The 14312-nt window shown below is 42.1% G+C and overlaps 1 protein-coding gene across 2 annotated transcripts in view; it reads right to left on the reverse strand.

Moving 5' to 3' along the window:
• Positions 1 to 14312, reverse strand: part of GALNT17 (polypeptide N-acetylgalactosaminyltransferase 17) — a 450254-nt gene that overhangs the window by 17931 nt on the left and 418011 nt on the right. For both annotated transcript variants that reach the window (XM_060032206.1, XM_060032205.1), the window contains exons 7-9: positions 11896 to 12081; positions 9327 to 9464; positions 1266 to 1361 (exon numbers count right to left, since the gene is read on the reverse strand). In XM_060032206.1, coding sequence (XP_059888189.1) covers positions 1266 to 1361; positions 9327 to 9464; positions 11896 to 12081 — 420 coding nt within the window. The remainder of the gene's footprint in view (positions 1 to 1265; positions 1362 to 9326; positions 9465 to 11895; positions 12082 to 14312) is intronic.

The following is a 14312-nucleotide window of genomic DNA, read 5'->3' on the forward strand; positions in this document are numbered from 1 at the left end:
AGTTTCCCCATGCTGCCTGCTTGCCTCCTAGAGTGACCGCAAGGAGAAAAGGAGCAAATGCAACCTGGCGTTACTTGTCCACTTTCAGAGGACACATCACACACTGAAGGGAGCGGAGGGTCTGGATTATGAGAACTACCTGCGGTGACAGGAAAAGAAATACAGCTCTTCTCTTTCCAGATGCTGGCTTAATGGGAAAGCAAAAGTGCTCTGAGCGGAGAGAACCACGAGCCATAAATGCACGCGAGAGTCTCTGTGTATGACCGATGAACGTGAACTTGGCACGTAAGGTGTGTGTCCATAAAACATGAGAGAGATGAAGGGAGCTTACAGGGCATTCTGTCCACTGTCTTCCTTTTATAGATGAACAAACAGAGATTGTAAGTCTGGCTTAGAACCAACCATCTTGTGCTCCTATGGGATTGAATATGTTTTCCCAGTTTGTAGCTTGCCTTTTATTACTATTGGTTGACATAAAATTGGTTCAAACTTTGATGCATGTCAAGTCTAATGACATTTTTGGATATATTTTCTCCTGGTTCTAGAGGATTTCTGCTAAGCTCTTGGTGCACACACCCATATACGCGCGCGCGCACACACACACACACACACACACACACACACACACACACACACACACACACACACACACACACACACACTGAGGGCTAGCACAAAGCTGTCAAAGGAAACTCATTTACCAGGCTCTATTTTTACTCTGTTGGTTGATTGTTTTGCCCTTTTTGGTGATCTTTGCTATCTCTTGGGAGACCAGAAGACACGTGTGTTCTTTGAAATATTACTGCAAGCACATTTCTCCTTCTCAATCAGTGCTTGGCACTTGTAGCAGCACTTACAGACCAGGCCATGCTTACCACCAAACTGGTGATGGCCTTTCAGAACAGAGATATCAATCAGATTCTCATGAGGGAAGCTGCTAACTCTTTGAAGTTGTAAACAGGCATATTTGGTTATAATTAAACATATGTACACGTGGCATCCGTTTGCCTATTAGCAAATGACACAAATTGTATGCCGTCTCCTTTCAGTAGGAAATGTGCCCATTGATCCTCTTAATATCTGTGCTGATGCTACCACTTGTGAATCTTTTCCCTGGTCTCTATAGAGAAACCACCAGAAAGCCTCTTGGCTGCTCAGAACAGGTAACAATTACCAAAGTAGAGGACAGGAGTTCCCAGAAGTCCTTCAAATCCCCTGTAGGTCCGGTGAACTTACTCCCTTCCTGATCCGAGACGGGCTCCTACCTGGGGTCCCCAGCCATGGCACGGGTACAGTATTGCTGTGTGGTTCTCCAGCGGCCCCTGGTCCAAGCAGACGTCTTTTGCCTTGCTGTTGCGAAGCTGCAGGAAGAGGCAAAACGTGACCCGTCAGAGCTCATCTGGTGGAGCTGCTACTCCCCATCCACTGCTCCACTGTGGCTTGGTTCTGACATCTTGATGCAAAGGCCATGAGACCCACACCCCCGCCCCCAAGTAAGGACCGAAGCTTCAGTCTGTGAGGTGATCACTTCAGCAACAAAGTCCTCCAGTGGGTGGTGTGGGTACTGGCCCTCTGCCTGTGACACACACACATGCACATAGCTCTCCCATCCCCAGCACAAAGGAAGATCTCAGAGAACCTTTGGACATAGGAACATTGACTACACGTTGGTTATCCAAGTGGACCCCGGTACCAGCACTTGTTCCCACAACCCTGGGAACCATGGGTGAGCTTTTCAGGTCACTACTGGCATAGAGGCATGAAAAATAGTAATCAAAAGAGAAAAAAAAAATCTTGCCGTCAGGAAACGCTCAAGCAACATTCATTTATATATTCAAAAAATATTTACTGAATGCATACACTGGACCAGGTACCATTCTAAGTGTTTGGAATGAATCTGCGGAGGAAAAAACTTACCTAAGAACTTACCTGTAAGTTCTTACCTAATTTGGATGTAAGAACGTACCTAATTTGGATCTCCAGGCCCACTGTGATTCTATATTGGTGTCCATCCCACCCACCACCTGAAATCTCAACCAGTGGGAAAATGGCAACATTGTTGCTCTACCCCATACATCTGAGCCTCCTCCGGATTATATTCTCCATGGAAACCAAACTAACCAGGGATAAATCAAGAAGAGAGGCACGGGGCAATCTGCTTTTGCGCACCCAAGTTGTGTCTGGGTTCAGACAACTGGGCAGACTTCTAATAACTTTTTAAAAAAGATTTAAAAAGTAACACCATCTCATTGAGATGCTTTGGAAAATACAGAGGAAAGTAACAATGGTTCACAATCCTCTTACTCAATTTTTTCCCCAACTTTGGACAATTTAATTTTGTTCCGTTTTGGCTATAATGAGCAACAAAGGATAAAGCTTTGTTCACGTTTCAGGTTTCCTTAAGAATAGACTCCTAGAGCCTGAGCCTACGCTATCAAAGGGTGTGGAGACCTTAATGTTCTTTAAACATTCTGCCCAACTGCTTTCTGGAAGCTTTGGACTAACTGATATTCCTATCCAGAAGGTATGTAAATACTTAACCAGTCCTGAGTTTCACCATTTAAAAGTATTGTGTTGATCAAAGTGTACAAACTTCTAGTTAGAAGATGAGTAAGTTCTGGGCATCTATGTACAACATGGTCATTATAACTGACAATATTGATAGCAACATACTTGACAGTTGCTAAGTGAGCAGATCTCAAATGTTCTTACCACAAAAAAGAAATGGTAATTATGTGGCATGTTAGCTAATGCTATGGTGGTCATCGTTTTGCAATACATAAGTGCATCAAATCAACAAGTTGTGCAGCTTAAACTTACACAATGTTATATGCCAATTATATCTCAAAGCTGGACAGAGAGAAAGAAAAAGAACATCAGCCTGGGGAAAAAAATCAATGGGGGAGCGTTTTTTTTTTTTTTTTTGGAAGCTACAAGTTTCAAGCCAGAGGGAAAGCAGCTTCTGATATCTATAACCCCTTTTCTCTTGGAAACCAATTCCTTATATTAAATCCCATGTTTGAAATACCTAGGATAGATTCTCTTTTTCTTTCTTTCTCTCTCTTTCTTTCTCTTTTCTTTCCTTCTTTCTTTTCTTTTTTCTTTCTTTTCTTCCTTCCTTCCTTCCTTCCTTTCTTTCTCCCCTCCTTCCTTCCTTCCCTGTAGCATTCTTTTTATTTATTTATTTATTTATTGGCGGTAGGCGGGCCTCTCACTGTTGTGGCCTCTCCCATCGCGGAGCACAGGCTCCGGACGCGCAGGCTCAGCGGCCATGGCTCACGGGCCCAGCTGCTCCGCAGCATGTGGGATCCTCCCGGACCGGGGCACGAACCTGCGTCCCCTGCATCGGCAGGCGGACTCTCAACCACTGAGCCACCAGGGAAGCCCTGTAGCATTCTTTTTAAACCCAAGGTTCCAAAAGTCCATAAAGAGGGATGTAGAGAGAAGTGATGAATCAGACCTATTAAACAACATTCCCAAAGTTGGTCCAAAGAGAGCTATCTTTAAAGAATTGCAAAGCTAGCTTAGGAGACCAGCACTATGACTTTAGTTCTTTTATGGATGCTTTAAGGAAATGCTTGTTGCCAGTGCTTTCGATGGTGTAAAGATTAATTACATGGAAAAGCCCAGACAACTTCTGAGTCAAAAAGTAATTCAGAAGAGTTAGATTTTTGCAAGTGATGAAATTTTAGAAATACCTTTACCAATGTATTTTGGGTTTATTTTTCTTTTTATGTATACATAAGAGCAATGTGGTAAAAATGTCTACTGAAGTCTAACAAAGCATTTAAACTAAGGGTAAAATAAAAATTAGAGGTGATAAAAATTAATAAAAAATATTACTGTTTGAGAGCAAAAGATATCCTGTTTTTATAAATTTATATTTATACTATTCATAAATTTATATTTATGAATAGTAAATTGGAATGCTTCATGTTTAGCAATTATTCCCTTTTTGAGAATTACCTACATATTTTCCCATTGGGATCTCAAGTGGTTTCATTATAGATTTGTAAGAGCTCTTTACATATTAAGGATATTAATGTTTTTGTGGCATATGTGTTCCATATAATGATTTCAGAAAGCCAGGCTTTTAAATTGTGTTTCTAATGTTTATGCAAGCACATCTCTCATTCAGTAACTTAATAAATATTTATTGAGGGCCTGGTACTGTGCTAAGTGGAACGAGCACAAAGATAAAAAAAAAAAGAGTCCCTGCTCTGAAGCATGGTCTGGAGAGAGAGACAGACACAGGAAGAGCTAGTACAATGACTGAATTATGCCAGGGCAGCAAGGAGCCTGCCTTCACTCCGTCTGAGGGCTTCAGAGACTAAGGGGAGATGACACCTGAGCTAAATGTTAAAGAGGATAAGTGGAAGAGATGCTGGCAATGTTCTGTTTTCCACCCAGGGGACGGCTACACGGATTTTTGCTTTATATTATTATGTTGCACATGTTTCGTGTATGCATATTGTATGTGTGTCATATTTCATATAAATAATGCTAAAAGAAAAAGAAAAGACGAGCAAAAGTGAACTAGGGAGCAAAGGCTTTTCAGTATGAGCCTAGCACAGAATTTGGAACAGAAGAGTTGGTGGCTAATGTTTCTGTACACACTGAAGTGCTTTTGCATTGGAAAGGCGATATCTTACACATGTAAGAGTCAGGACATAAAGTATTTGCATATATTTAAAAAATTTTTTCTTTTTATTGAAGTATAGTTAATTTACAATGTTGTGTTAGTTTCTGGCGTACAGCAAAGTGATTCAGTTATATATGTGTGTGTGTGCGCGTGTGTGTGTGTATCTTCTCTATATGTATTTATATATATATTCTTTTTCATATTCTTTCCCTTTATAGTTTATTACAAGATACTGAACATAGTTCTCTGTGTTATACAGTAGGACCTTGCTGTTTACTCTATATGTAGTAGTTAGTATCTGCAAATTCCCAACTCCTACGTTATCCCTCCCTGCATATCTTTCTTTAAAAATTAATTTAAGACATTCCAGCTGATAGAGCAGAATAAAAATGTACAACTCAAGGAAGAAAGACTTATTATCTAAGTGGGTGTAGGCCCCAACACTGCTTGTAGGGTGAGGCAGAAACACCAGGGGCTGACACCTGCTCAGAGGTGTCTGTCTCCCTTTGCCTCTGTGCTGGGGTCTGGTGTGGCAGAAAGAACTAGTAGCAGTGAGCATTAAAATACAATTGTCTGAATAATGGTAAATTCTGTCACGGAACTGCATTTGACTAAAAAGTTATTCTTCAAGAAGGTATAAAGTGCAAATGAAGTATAATAATGTTTGAGTTTTAACATTCCACATAATGTTAACGAAAGACTGAAAATTCACATCAACCGATGAAGAGGTCGGTAAAAGTTCTTGTATTACTTACCACTTGACCCTTCATTTTGGAGGCTCAGAGATTCATTTAAAAAATAAATTAGAGGTTACCAAAATGTAATTATAAGAACAGGGCATATACAGTGCACATGATGAGAAAGCTTTTTAAAAGCCCCCAAACAAGCTAGCTAAAAAATGAAGAAAGAACAAGGAGCATTAAAACCAGAAATCCTCACTGGCCTGGGGAAAAACTCCCAAACAGAATTGTACACGAAAAACAAAGGCCAGAAAGTACTCATATAGTGTGATATTCACTCTGCCTTCCTCTTTTTCCCACTGCTCTGGGGTCTGGGTGTGGTGAAAAGAACCCACAGGAGTGTTAAAAACAGAGTTGTCTAAATAATGCTAGATTTTGTTACCAAACCGAATTTGATTCAGTTTGGTTTTTTCCATTTAATACCAGAGTCCACCTGAAATATATTTCAGTATATGGTGAGCTCAGCAAGCAGAGAAGGAGTAAGAGAAACCAATGCCCTAACGTGTTAACATCCATCATAGCTGGGAATTGAGATTTTTTAAAAAATAATTAATTAATTAATTAATTTTTGGCTGCCTTGGGTCTTCGTTGCTGTGCGCAGGCTTCTCATTGCGGTGGCTTCTCTTGTTGCGGAGCATGGGCTCTAGGCGCGCAGGCTTCAGTAGTTGTGGCACACGGGCTCAGCAGTTGTGGTTCGTGGGCTCTAGAGTGCAGGGTCAATAGTTGTGGTGCACAGGCTTAGTTGCTCCATGGCATGTGGGATCTTCCAACACCAGGGCTCGAACCCGTGTCCCCTTCATTGGCAGGCGGATTCTTAACCACTGTGCCACGGGGGAAGTCCCGGGAATTGGGATTTGACGTAAGTTTTATCTTTTTGTTTTCTATGTAACGTATGTATTGAATTTATTACTTTAAAAAGATAGGAAAATCTGCAAAAACAAAAGGCTTCCCCCTTCCAAAAATCAGATTATGATCTCTATGTTATCTCCAAGGCCACTCCACCCTTCAGCTCCACAGCTGTCATTTACACTGTGCTTTTTGTAAAGGGCAGGCCCTGGAGTTGTGCAGTCCACAGCCTGGGGAACTGTGCCCTGGACTTCTGGCATTTTCTCATTTTTATTCTTTCTCTTTGCAAAGGTATTTTTCTTCATTTATAAAATCATCACATAAACATTAGTGACACTTGGGAAAACATGATAAACAGTTCCACATAAGAACTGTCTGTCCCGCTACGTAGAAGTTTCACCTCCCAATACTATTCTCTTGCTTACTTCCGATCTAAAATGGTAGCTAATCTAATTTTATAATCCTGACTTTTTCCTCTTAAGTCTTATATTATCAATATTTTTCTCACATCATTAAACTTTTGTATACACCTTTTGAACTGGCTGCAAACTACTGCAAACTATTAATATAGTATATTTAACTAACCTTCAAGTTAAATTCAAATTTTTGATCAAGGAAAAAATAAATCCCCGAGGTGAACAATTTTACTCGCAAATCTTTGTCCTCATTTCAGATTATTTGCTTGGGATAAGAGTGGAGAGGAAAGTATGACTATCATTAAGCCTTTTAATACAGGTGGTTCAAACCGCTTTTTAAAAAGCTTGTTTCAATTTGCACTCTCACCAGAGGACCTGTGCTTTTTCATATTACTAAGATCTCGCTGGCAAAGTACCAACATATAGTCCAAAATTGAACCTTTGTTCATTTGGTAGAAGGAAAAAAGCTATCTCAGTGTATTTTAAATTTTAATTTCTTTGATTATGAAATAAATATAAACATTTCATCCACTTGTATGTTCTCTTGTACTTTGTCTATTTTTCTTTGGGGATGTTTTATTTTCTTATTTAAATCAAAATTTTTATTTAAATCAGTTCACAGAATTCATTATATATTAATGGTATTATCCACTCATCTACAGTATTTATGACATACAGATTTCCAGCTTGGAATATTATTTCTCCATTCAGTTGATATATAGATTATTTTAATATTTATGAGCTCATATCAAATATCGTTTTTCTTTGCATTTTCTTCCATAGCTTTCACTCTTAGAGAGCCCGTCCCCAGAGTTCAGATTCATATCTATTTCCGGATGGTTCGATCATGGCTTCTTTTCTTTCATTTAATGCTATAGTTCTTCTGAAATATACTTGGGGATATGATATGCTGTAAAAATCTAAGTTGTTCTCTTTTCCAAAGAGCTGGGCAATTTACCCAATTGTCTTACAAATAATCCACTTACTGCCCACTATTTTTCGATGCCTCCTTTATAGTTGATCTTTGAAAACCAAAAACAAAGAGAAACATGTGGACCTATTAATAAGTAGTAGGACGTACCAGGTACCGGTCTAAGAACTCTATATATGGCGGCTTGTTTCATCTTCCCAACAACCCCACGCAGTAGGTACTTTCACTTCCCCATTTTACAGATGAGGGGACAGAAGCTGAAAGGAGCCACTCGGACTTGAATCCAGCAGGCTGGCTCCAGAATCTTCACGAGTCCTTAACCACTACACTCACTGCCCCTGCAAGAAGCAAGCTCCCCATCCAGACTCCAGCCCCACAGGGACGCTTCGCCTGCACCTTGATGATTTAACCTGGGGCTGATGTACTCCCTACAAAAGGCTTCTCGCATAAAATAGAAAACTTCACAGTTGTAGAAAAAGGAAACACTCTAAGTCCATGAGAGTCTTCCTAGCGTCAGCCTGGTTGTCACGGGGAGTTCCAGGGAGCCCTGGGAAGAAATCCAAATGCCAGAAGTAGTGGGCTATCTCTGGTGGGTCCAGAGCACCGGGCTCCCGGAGCTCTGACCAGAATCTGTGCCACCGATTCCTCATCCAAACACACAGGGATGTAACAGGGAAGATGCCCAAGTGCTTATACACATGCATGTTCTCAGCAGTGCTGCTTAGAATATTTTCTTAAAAAAAGGAAACAACAGAAATGTCTATGTTTTCAAGCAAAACACAGCATACACAAAAGGTACCATTTTATACAGCCATTAATAATGTTGCAGAAAAAGGCTTAACACAGGAAAATATTCTCTATTATTAGTAACATTTCAAATTATTAGGCATTGTGGACAGCCTGGTTTTAGTTTCAAATATCTATATACATCTATACCCATATCTATATCCATAGACAGGTGTATATAAAAAGTATATGTATGTATATAAAAACTATATTTTTAGTAAAAAGAAATACACACACACACAGTAAAGCAGACCATACATCCAAATGTACTTTATCTTTGGAATTAGAATGCTTACGTCTAATCCTGGCTTCATGACTTACAAGCTGTGAGACCTTAGATAATGTATTTCATGTCTCTACTCAGCGTTCCTATCAATAAAATGGAAATAACACTACTGCCTAGTAAAGTGAGGGTGACTGAACACATATGTGAAAAGCACTTAGAACAGTACCGGCACATTGTAAGTGTTCATTGCTATTATCGCTATTTTCAAACTTTTCTAAAATGCAGGTTTATGGCATTTGTACTAAGAGAGAAGTCAATCTGTTTCAATATTCAGAAAGGTGACATCATAGAAAATCTGAGAAGAGCAGCCGTACCCTTTCTTTGGCAGTTAAGTGGCTCCGGCCCACGGCACTGGGCAGTGGACAGACAGGTCCAGTCCCCGCCTCTCTTTACACCCAACTTCCTGCTCAGTGTCCCAGGTACATGTCCCAGGGGACCTCAGAATGTCCTAAACAGAACTCATGGTCCATTCCACACTCCACACCGCCCACGCCCCCACTGATTACATGTATCCCCCCACCAGCCGGTGAGAGCCTTGCTGTCAAAGCCTGCACCTCCAAAAACTAATCATTGAATGAGTGAACGAGCGAAAGACCCTGTTCCCTGTTTTCCCCCAGCAAAGCAATCCACAGCCCACCGCACAGCCACCCAAGCCGAGAGCATGCGTGGTCTTAATTACCTCCCCGTAGGCAATGGTATTATTGTATCTTCTCATTTCTGGGTAGACGTGGTCCAGGTACCACTGGAAATTCTTACACTTTAAACTTTTCCTTAAGGCTTTTCTTTCAGAGACATCGCCTATGTCAATTCCTGGATTCTGAAAGTAAGCAAAGGGCATTAGTGACCAGGGGGCGCTGGCCAGAGTGGAGGACAGGCAGCGTCACCTTCGGGGAAACCGTCAGAGAGAAATCTGAAGCCCCTACTTGATCCTCTAGCCCCGAGCTAGACAATACTGTCCCCCGAGCACAGCACGCAACCCCCAACGTCAGCCGACCTTACCATCATGAAAGGGATCCCGCGACACACTGATATTGACAACCTAGGCCCCATCTCCATCTCTGCCATTTCTTCAGTGACTCTCAGGACCCAATTATTAGAGGAATCATTTGACTAAGACGAGAAAATAAACATCTATAACCTCCTCCCATCTTTCTTTTCCGTACACGTGTAATTTCCCCCCTTTGCTGGCTCTTTGCGAAGTTCATTATATGCAGATGTGAAAATAATTTTCCACTGCAAAGCTTGTAATGATGCTCTAATGAATAATTCACTCTGCTTTTACAGAAGCGAACCTGTAATGTGCTGCTGTGTGCTGACAGGGGAAAATAAGGTAGCTGAAATACGATTCCAGAGCCAGTCACAGGATGGCTGTGACCCAGTGCAAACAGGATACGCTCTCCTCCACGGCGGACAGCCAAGCATCATCTTGGAGCAGGAGAAATGTTTAAATGATTTCATTAAGATTTCTTCTTCAGCAGCTAAACAGTGATTTTTTTTTAAAGAAAAGTCCCTTTAAATGTCAAACATTAATATCCAAAGGCAAACCTGGGCAGTGATATTTAACTCTTTGTTTTAATATCCTTAGCGTGATTAAAGAGGATGCTCATTTATGAAAAGCCCGGTAGGGAACACTGGCATTAGGGACCGAGGTGGTTTGTAATGATGGAGAAGCACTGAAATAGGGTTGGCAGCCCTCACTTCTTCGGACCCCAAGTCACACGCCCATCCTAGATCACAACTCTCATCTGCAAACAAGAAAAATGACAACGTCTGTTCCACTGACGTCACAGGGCTGTGGGCAGAGTTGAGTGAAGATGCCAGTTCACATCCTTGCCCTGCCATGTGCTGGGTGTAGGACCTTAAGCAAGTCAATTTAACTTGCCAGAGCTGCAGTTTACTCATCTGTAAAATGGACATCACAGTGGGTTCATATCAAGCTAGCATTTATTGAGCACTTACTATTTGTTATGCTCTGTTTTAAGCCTCATTTTTATCCTTCCAGGAGCCCTATGAGACCAGGGTTAACAATCTCTGGTTTACAGAGGAGAACACCAGGGCAGGCAGTTCCTCTGTCATGAGGTTGTTGTGAGGGCTAAATGAAATATTGCAAATAAGAAACTTAGCGAGTACCTGGGAGAGTGTAAGGAGCTCAAAAAAGGTTGCCCATTTTTATATAATAATGTGGAAAATCATTTCTAGTTGAACAGCTATAAAGTGCTGCATGGCCATAAGGGGGTTTTCAGTGCTTTAGAACATGATTTCAATAATTGTAACAACAATCATATAAAAATTCTTCACTTTTAGCCTCTTTATCCACAAACCCGCACATATTCAACTGCATTTCTGCTGTCCTGGGCTCCAGCCTCCTGAAACGCAGGGGCTGCCACTTCTCAGTGGGAACAATGCCACAGCTCGGACACCTACATGTGCTCTGGCTGAACAGATAAACCCACCTGTGGCTGAGGGTATAGGTCACCCCGCTGTGCTCTGGAGGACAGAAATGCTTGCCAACATTCCATACCCTGTGCTTTAAGTACATCACATGTACTTAGTTTTAGTACTTTAGTACTTAGAGTAAGTACTTCTGATTTAGTTCTCACAATCAACCTAGGAAGGAGGACCTGCTATTTCCCCCATTTTATAGCTGAGGAACCTAAGATACAGAGATGATAAGTAGATTTGTTCAGGATGTCATAACCGTAAATGGCAGGGCTGGGATCCCAACCAAGCCAGAGCACAACCGCCATGCAATACTCCTGTGGGGCTGTAGTAACATGGGGATTTTCCGAGATTATATTCTGGGTAGAATATGGAAGAGAACCGAAGAGCCACGTAAACAAGGAACCAGCATACAGCAGGGACATACGTCACGGGGCAGCTGGAGCTCCACGGGAGGGCACACTGTGAGAGCAGACGGCAGGGTCTGGTGCCAAAAACGTTGGGCAACGATCTTCTGGACACGTGTACATTCAGAAGCAGGGTGTCAAGATTAATAGGAGACCAGAATTAACACAGTGAGACCCCGCTAATCTCTGTAAATGGATCTAGAGATTTCCATGGTGCTGATCCCCATGTAAAGCAGGGGTTCTAAAACCTGGAGGTCTGTAAGCCACCTCAGAGTACACTTATAATTTTGCAAGGGTGAGCCTCTTTCTGGGGAGGAACCATTGGCTTAGTAAAGGGATCAGTGACCCATCAAACATAACGTCAGTGCTCTAGGGTGATGGGGAAGGGCTATTCGGTCCTACCTCCAGTGGCAGATTCCACGCTATGTACACATGAGACTTGTAATCGTCCATCCAGACCTCGGCAACCCGGAGAGCGTTCCTCTTGGTGTAGAAGCCGATGTTGCTGTTGTACGGCTTCTTCTTCCGCTCGATGTGGGCCACCCGTGAGCAAGGCAGGACCTCCATGCTGCCCCCGCACAGCCACACCTGGGGAGGGGGGCAGGGACTTCATCAGCCTGACACAGAAATTCCCAGAGGCCACTGCTCCCTCCCCCAGGCCCGAAAGCAATGGTTCAGGAGACAGCCTGAGTGAGAAATGTGTTTTCACATATAAAGCCACTGAGCTTTCGGGGTTGGTTTGTTACTGCAGCATAACCTAACCTCACCTGACTAAAACTGGTAGAAAAGATGGTTTCGGGGAGCTTTTCATAGATACAGCAGTTCAGGATATTAAAATGCAGCTCTTCCTAAGAAACGCCAATACATGTGATGTGCTCCTGGTGACGCATGGGTTTTCTTAAGTTCTCAGTGGTGCACAATTGTCACCTGTGAAGGTTTTATTTCCCATCTGGCTGAAGCTGGGCCCTACGGAGCTATAATGGCAAATTCAAACTAAAAAAACAGAATATCTTTATTCGTATCAGCACAAAGTGTACAACGGTTTAATTCTCCATTTGCTAATATGCTCTGTTTTGGAGTCCTAAGAGCACAGACGCCGGGCCTTCTGGAAGCATCCACCCCAATGCCATCATGTGCAGGTTGCACTTGTTGCTAGCATATTTAAGTGGAAGGCTGAAATGTTAATTGCCTCTAAGGGATGCAAAAGCCCAAGGAAGTGACAACTTGCCATCCTCTTGCAGGAGCACGGCAGGCTTCCAGGCTCAAAAGGCCCTGTTCCCAGAGGAAAACAGGACCACCCAGCTTCTCTCAGTCCCAAGAAGGACAATCAAAGCATTTCTGATGGTCAGGAAGGACTGATTTGTGAAAATGAATTCCTGGTACTGGTGAGGAGAAGAGGAAGAAGACACAGAGAGGTTTCAGGGACCCATGAGACAGTCCTGTACACTCTCTGTAAATGAGAGTGTGCTGGTGAGCTAACTCAGGTCAGCACAGACCACGTATGCTCATCCCAACCTAGGTCACTTCAAGCCTTTCTACCTTCAGTTTCCCAAACTCCCTCCTTGAGGATACTGGGACCCTCTCGAGTGTTTGCCCACCTCCCCTGGGCCTTTATTGATTGAATGTAGTGGCAAATTTGTGTGTGTGTGTATGTGTGTGTGTGTGTGTGTGATCTTCTGTTTCTATTTCCCAACTCTAGCTGCACCACAAGGAAATAATACAGATGGAAAATTCTCCTCATAACCAAGAATCTTCACCTTGCCTGTTTCTTCAAGGAGGAGAATGTGAGCTATGAGATTGGTAGACAGCAGGTGATCCAGACTAGTTTGATTTGTGACCTGACAACTAGATGCCCCCATGAACTGGGGCAGACTCAGCTGTTGGCAGTGGAAGGAAGCCAAGTCAGGGAAGCAAAATATGGCAAAAGGCCTATGGGGGAATAGAGGCAAGAGACCTTACAGGGTAAAAGAAGGTGGCTGAATTTCCAGGAGTGGGCAACATACAAACCCACAGAGTTCCATGGGTATGCGGCCCTAGACAGTTTCAGGATTCTGAGAATGAACAGAAAGACATCTCATGTTCACAGATTAGAAGATTTAATACTGTTATGTTAGCAATACTTCCCAAATTGATTTAAAATTCAACACAATTCTTATCAAAACCCCAAAGGCTTCTTTGCAGAAATTAACTGATCCTATATTTCATATAGAAATACAAGGGACCCCAAATAACCTTGAAGAGAACAAATTTGGAGGACTTCAACTTCTGGGGCAACATGCAAAACAATGAATTTGGACCACTACCTCACAACATATACAAAAATTAACTCAAAACAGATCAAAAACCTAAATGTAAGAGCCAAAACTATAGAACACTTAGAAGAAAACGGAAGAGTCAAGTTCATGATCTAGGATTAGGCAAAGGTTCATCAACTGATAAACAAAATATGATATATCCATACGATATTATTTAGCAATAAAAACAGACACACGCTACAGCCTGAATGAACCCTGACAACTTACGTAAGTGAAAGAGGCCGGTCACAAAGGACTGTATGTTATTTGATTCCATTTATATGAAATGTCCAGTAAAAGAAAATCCATAGAGACAGAAACTGAGTTGATGGTTGCCTAAGGCTGAGGGTGGGGTCAGAGGAATAGAGTGACTGCTAGCGGGTATGGGTTTCTTTTTAGGGTGATGAACATGTTCTCGTATCGATAGTGGTGAATACTGCACAACTCCTGAATATACTAAAAACCATTGAGTTGTACACATTAAATGGGCAAGCTAGAGTAGTATGTGACTATCTCAACAAAGCT

Source organism: Delphinus delphis, chromosome 15 (genome assembly GCF_949987515.2).
Source record: "Delphinus delphis chromosome 15, mDelDel1.2, whole genome shotgun sequence".
Taxonomy (NCBI): Eukaryota; Metazoa; Chordata; class Mammalia; order Artiodactyla; family Delphinidae; genus Delphinus; species Delphinus delphis.